General features: G+C 34.0%; 1 protein-coding gene across 1 annotated transcript; it reads right to left on the bottom strand.

Moving 5' to 3' along the window:
- Nucleotides 1-3,517: 3,517 nt before the first annotated feature.
- LOC114357956 (uncharacterized) lies at nt 3,518-6,173 on the bottom strand. Its single transcript, XM_028311787.1, has 6 exons — nt 6,006-6,173; nt 5,856-5,919; nt 4,479-5,576; nt 4,276-4,395; nt 4,063-4,183; nt 3,518-3,936 (listed from the first exon to the last, which is right to left on the bottom strand). Exons 1-6 carry the CDS (start codon nt 6,097-6,099, stop codon nt 3,694-3,696), a joined length of 1,740 nt encoding a protein of 579 aa, XP_028167588.1. The 5' UTR covers nt 6,100-6,173; the 3' UTR covers nt 3,518-3,693.
- Between the last annotated feature and the right edge of the window lie 52 nt (nt 6,174-6,225).

The raw sequence follows: 6,225 nt of genomic DNA, 5'->3' as shown, positions 1-6,225 counted from the left end.
TAGTGTTAAATTTTGTGAAATTGTGCCCACTATGGTCGTGAACAGGGAACCAAGCTGATACTCTGAACAGAGTCTGAGAGAGATTATCTTGGAGGATGATTTAGACCATGACAGATGTCTACATTCAACAACAATCAACATGGAAAGCATTGGGGGAGGCCTATGTTCAGCAGTGGACGTCCTATGGCTGAAATGATGATGATGATGATGAGATGTCTACTGCCCTGTATCAGTCCATGTAGGTACCATGCACGATCACCAGCCCCCTAGACAAAGTTACAAAAGTGACAGATGTAATTCCGAATTCGCTTCGCTCTGACGTCTTTTTGTACTATGTTGTGGCAAGCACATTGGAAATAAAAACTGTCACAAATGTTACTTTTTCTAGGTAGGCAGTATTGAAATAAAGAAAGAAAGAAAACAATATTTATGTTTATTCAGTATGACATATACAAAAAAAAAAATGATGTCAGAGTTGTCAGTGTTTAAACACACGGCAAAGGAAGGATTGTAAAATGGCAAAAATAAATTACTCCTGCAATTTTAACTTTTGTTTTTATTCGGAATAGGAAACGCGTCAAAAAGGCAGAACCTGGGAACGGAAAATATTCATATTCAAATATTCATCCAAAAAAAAAATACCGGGAAGGTGCGACCCGGACTCGCGCATCGAGGGTTCCGTACAAACCTGTAGTTTATAAGTAAATTCTCAATTTTTAGGGTTCCGTACCTCAAAAGGAAAAAAACGGAACCCTTATAGGATCACTTTGTTGTCCGTCCGTCCATCTGTCAAGACCCTTTATCTCAAGAACGCGTGAACGTATCAAGCTGAAATTCACATGAAANAACGCATATACTAGTGGTTTATGGTCAGTAAAAATTGTTAGGACGCGACCTTCCAACAAATTCTTAAAATATTTGATGGCCATGTAAACAGCTAACAATTCCCTATCATAAGTTGAATATTTTNAGTAAATATAGCTCTAGTCCAGTTTTTCAATACCTCCTCGGAAAATGCTGTGAATTCTAAGCACTTTCTTCCTAGGTCATATTTTAATAGCTCTAAAAACAAAAAAGTTACTATCGAATAAAAAAATAAAAAAACGTTTTTTGCTTCTCCTGAAAAGTCGTACTTTGTCCTTTACGACCTTTGAGCCCAGAGGTATCGATATGTGATGGCAAGTCAATGAACACTGAAAAATGTCTAAGTTATTTAAATTTGCAAAAAATAATTAAATGATGGTTAAAAGTTGATTAACATTTACTACTAAATCCTTTATTAATAGTTATTAGATATATCGCAACTCTTTAATAAATTCAAATTGGTTCAGATATGAAAAAAAGAAGAATTTTAGATAGGGGTCTGTGAGACCCGACGTCCATGGGAGTGTGATTATTTTTTCACGTCCATAGTTAAAGGTTAATGCTAAATAATAAACGATACTAAAAAAATACATAAAATACTCAGAAAATGTTAACAAAAAAAAAAGATACTTATTGAAAAAAATCTGCTTTTAAATTCGTGTTTTTTTGGTTATTTGATAAATTTCTCCAAAAAATGACACTATAACAGGTGGTTTTTATTACTTTGTATTATTCTCTATCGTATTAGCTTTGTAAAACCAAAAATCGCATGTCTCTATCCCTATCACAACATTTGCTATGATAGGTTGAACAAAGGCCTACCACAACATTATTCTCCGCTACAGGTAGGGACAATTTTAATTTAAACTTAAATGCTTATTTTACTTCGAAATCTTTTGTTTTTATTTGAAATCTAACTTGTCTTTATCAAAATTACAAATCTAGAGCCATTTTCAGTTTCGTTGTTAACGAAGCGTTAGCTTAGTTCAAACGATTATTGCAAACGTTGTGACAGGGATAGAGACATGTGATTTTTGGTTTTACAAAGGTGATACGATAGAGAATAATACAAAGTAATAAAAACTACCTGTTATAGGGGGATTTTGAGAAATTTATCAAATAATCAAAAAAACACGAATTTAGAAGTAGATTTTTTTCAAAAATTATCATTTTTTATCATTTGTTGGCATTTTCTGAGTATTTTATATATTTTTTTAGTATCGCCTGTTATTTAGCATTATTACTGTTTTTATTTTATCAGGATATACCTCTTAGTTTAAAAGTAATTACGTTTTCTTTACAATAAGTAATTGGAAGAAAAAAAATTCTAGCTATAAAAAATAAAAAAAAAAACTAAAAAAAATTTTGACCTCTTTTTTGTCGATAAAAATAGGTCTAGTTTCATCTAATTTCATATGTACACTTTATCGTGACTCACACTGTATAGGACATCTTTGAGAAAGAGCGTTCTGCTTCACAGCTAGTTATTGGTAAAGTTAAAAAAATCTTTACAATGGTATAGCAATTAGGGAACACGTCAATTAGTTTATTTTCATACATGATCATAAAAATGTCACTGCAAGAGTTGTAAGACTCTAGCTTAGATTGGAGTACGTATGATTTTAATTGAATGCACTCATTCACTAAATGCTCGTCTACGTCATCTGGATAGTAATCAATAATATGACGTGCACTTTACAAATCTATGTTTTTGATATTTTTGTCTTGCAAATCCATTAAAAAATTAAAATTTTGCTACATATTTCATAGACTTGGCTTCTTTTATTTAAGTCCATAGTTAGCTTATCCAACGCAACATTTAACGTGTCCCTTTTAAATCTTTCTGCGACTAGATAAAAATACAGGGAAATCCCCGTTCCGTTCCATAGACGCGCACATACATTGGTTCATTGATCTCAGGGTTGCCATTATTAACTTTAAAAAATTAATGAAAAACAGCATGAAAACAACCTTTTACACGTATTTCCCCCTCAACTACATTCATACATAAAAGTATGCAATTTTTAATCAATATTTTCTTATGACGTTGTCACGTAAAAATATCGTCCGTAAACCGATTTTACAGACAACTATTTTTTTTTTCAAATTATGGCCTACTTTTTAGCGGGATCTGGGGGCCCCTTGTAACCCCGGGGCCCTGGGCTGCAGCCCAATCAGCCCATAGGTAGATCCGGCCCTGCAATCTACTGTCTCTATACGTGATAATGCGTCTGCCACTACGTTATTCGGTCCGCTAATATAGCGAATATCGGTAGTAAACTCGCTAATATATGAAAGATGTCTAACTCGTCTAGGACTTTCCTTATCATTATTATTGAGTTTAGAAAACGCATATACTAGTGGTTTATGGTCAGTAAAAATTGTTAGGACGCGACCTTCCAACAAATTCTTAAAATATTTGATGGCCATGTAAACAGCTAACAATTCCCTATCATAAGTTGAATATTTTATTTCAGTCTGAGACAACTNATGTAGGTACACATTAATCAGAGTAATAAATTAACTCCATGAATGAACAGAGCGTATTGAGTAGCGCCCTGCGTTCCCACATCATTGCCCAATACAATTAACAATAGAAAACAATAGTTATACTGTTCCTTGTATGTGTCGGCGGCTGAGCCCGCCTGTTTTATTTTAGTCGCAAATACACCTTTAAAGAAATCACATGTTTTACTGTTCCAACCTTCTGACGTACGTTTTGTGGACTTAACAGTAATATACCTGAACATAACGTATATCAATATAATTACGTACATCGGGTATATAAAAATTACGTACAGGATAAAAAAGTTTTTTTCTCAAAAATTGTTAATTACCCGCAATAATGGGCAATAATCGCATTTCCACGTTATCAAAGATATTCGTCAAGGAGTGTTCGATCAGCAAATCTCTGAGCTTAGAAGTGGTTTCTCTCAGCAGCGTCGTGTACCAGGCTGCCTTCTGCAGGGCGCAGTCGGTGGCGATGGTGTACTCGGCTGCGTGAGACACCAGCTTCTGCAAGTCCGCGAACGACTCGGGCGGATTGTCGGGGTCTAAGAGAGCTCCTCCAATCTGAAAAAATATTATGTGTCTAAAGAAAAGTAACCAGCCCAAGGTTATTCATGCATTCAAACTCATTTAGGCAATAAATATTAACAAATGCATTTTGGTTGAGTAGGTAGGTACTTAGGTATTCACCTTTGTGTCACATATTGCTAAAGGCTTCACATTGATATCCAGGAGAGACAAGAAAATTAAAGCACTCTTGCCATCAAAACAGACGATCGTATTAGCTTCCAAAACTTTTGCTAGTAACGTTCTGAAAAAATATTGATGCCTTACACAACTTATACCGGGGCGTACATAAATCCAATGACAAACAGCAGGTATGAAATTATTGATTATACAAACCGTAAGTGAATCGAATCAAAAGTTTTAAAAAAGAAGAAGACATCATTCGCATGAATTAGTATCCCTTCGGAAACACAAGAATCTTCGGTGTAGTTACAGTTCAACTGGCAGAAACCGTTTCTGAAAGCATAGTTTAATAAAGGTTCAGTTAGAATTGCTGTAAGAGCGTCAGTAATACATAAACTTACTTTATTATCCTTTACCTATAAGTTATCACCAGGAAAACGTCAGTATTTGCTATGTCAGTCAATGTGTTAGCGTGTATTTCCAAGTTATTTGAATCTAAGCTGAGAATTTCGTAAGTCTGATCTTTAACAGGAGTTTGAGATTTTATTGGAGCCACAAACTTGCTCTTCTTTTTTTCTTTTATTACCTCTTTGAAGTCTTTGCCTCGCTTATCATCAATAGCAGTATCTTCTTTGTCGTCATTGGCATTTTCATTTGTTGGTTTTCGGAACTTCATCTTCCCCTCTTTATTCGCTAACTGTGCTTGAACAACCCTTTTCTTTGTTTTTTCTTTGGATATACTAATTTTAGGATGAACAACTTTGTCACTTTCTTCCTTATCGTTTATTAGAATCGGCTCTGTAGTATCTGGTTCAGCAATATTGAGTAACGAATTACTTTCAACGTCGTTTAACCAATTCTTAACCACTTTCTTAAAGTTTTCTTCTCTAGAAATTTTAATATTCTTGGTATTAGATGCGGCAAGCTTTTTCTCTTTCTTAGGTTTGGGTTTAGTTAAGTTATCGGATTTCTTCCGTTTGATGTTAGGTTTTTTAAATGTTTCCACGACTGTCTCTGGTTCAACCAAAATAACTTCTTCCTTGTCTCCAATAGCTGTCAAGCATTCTTTACTGCTTTCATTATTATGAAGTTGATCAATGCTATCCTGAAATAAATCTGTATCAAACATATTACTCCATGATACGTCTTTTATATTAATTGGCGATACACGAGGAGACTCTAGATCTACTACTGGAATTGCGTCCACTCGTTTTTCCACAGTATTCTGATCGGTTATTATTTTCAATCCAGGTTGTCCATCGAAATAAGTATGAGTAGAATGATTATTAAATTCGACTGCTGACATCACTAGATTGTCCCTGCTAAGAATAGTGTCGTTTTTCTCGACCGTTGCTTTGTAGTTCAACAATTCAAACGGAGTAGAAGCAATCGGGTTCTCTTTTTCAAGGAATTTCAATGTGCACTTTTTTCTATGGTATGAAATGGCGGTTTGTTCAAATGAATCAAACGAATCATTTTGGTAGTTTGAATTCTTGACTCTTTTGTTTGAATCCCTGCAATATACCTATTCCTTAATCCTAAATACTATAAGATATTCAGACTAAAAATATCTAAACTCAGCTGGTAGAGAATGACGTATGGCATTAAGCTCGCCTTTTTGTACAGAACATTGTTGTGTGTGCAATAAAGTCTTTAAATAAATAAAATAAACCAGACATTAACAAAGTTAATATTTATTTTATTACTTTTACTTTGTAGATAGGTTAATGTCGTTAAAGTCAGTAGTTATTATTAGTTTTAAATATAACTTACTACATGTAAGTTTTACCTACCTAAATGCTTGGTTAGACTGCATAACCTCATTTCGATGATGTCCTTTGTAAATACTCGCCTTTTCTAAACAAAGATATTTCACTTCAGTTTGAAGTTAAAAATAATTGATTCTGTACGTATGTGAATTTAAAGAAACCTATTAAACTTACCTTCATGCCATTGTTCCACCAAACCGCGCAAAACCTTCTGACCAAACAAAGACAGTTTGTTCTTGTAGATATTTATGTCGAAGGAACTATTCATTTTGATAAATAATTTTGCATTCGCAAACTTGTAACAAGTGACTTCAAGTAAGTGCTACAAAGTTTCTTTAAAAATTCCCGCCAATTGCACTTTTTTTTTCTCTACGTAATATACCAAAGACAATAA

This window comes from Ostrinia furnacalis, unplaced genomic scaffold (genome assembly GCF_004193835.3).
Source record: "Ostrinia furnacalis isolate ACB-3 unplaced genomic scaffold, ASM419383v2 OfSCF3546, whole genome shotgun sequence".
Lineage (NCBI taxonomy): Eukaryota > Metazoa > Arthropoda > Insecta > Lepidoptera > Crambidae > Ostrinia > Ostrinia furnacalis.
Note: the sequence above shows the minus strand (reverse complement) of the source record. Positions and strands in the feature narration are given on the sequence as shown.

Bases quoted from the DNA above. Each gene is read 5' to 3' on its own strand.
- LOC114357956 (XM_028311787.1), bottom strand. From the start codon at position 6,099: ATGAATAGTTCCTTCGACATAAATATCTACAAGAACAAACTGTCTTTG. The intron at 5,577-5,855 runs GTAGGTAAAACT...GGTATATTGCAG, and splicing joins CAGTCTAACCAAGCATTTAG to GGATTCAAACAAAAGAGTCA. The intron at 3,937-4,062 runs GTGAATACCTAA...ATATTTTTTCAG, and splicing joins TAGCAATATGTGACACAAAG to ATTGGAGGAGCTCTCTTAGA.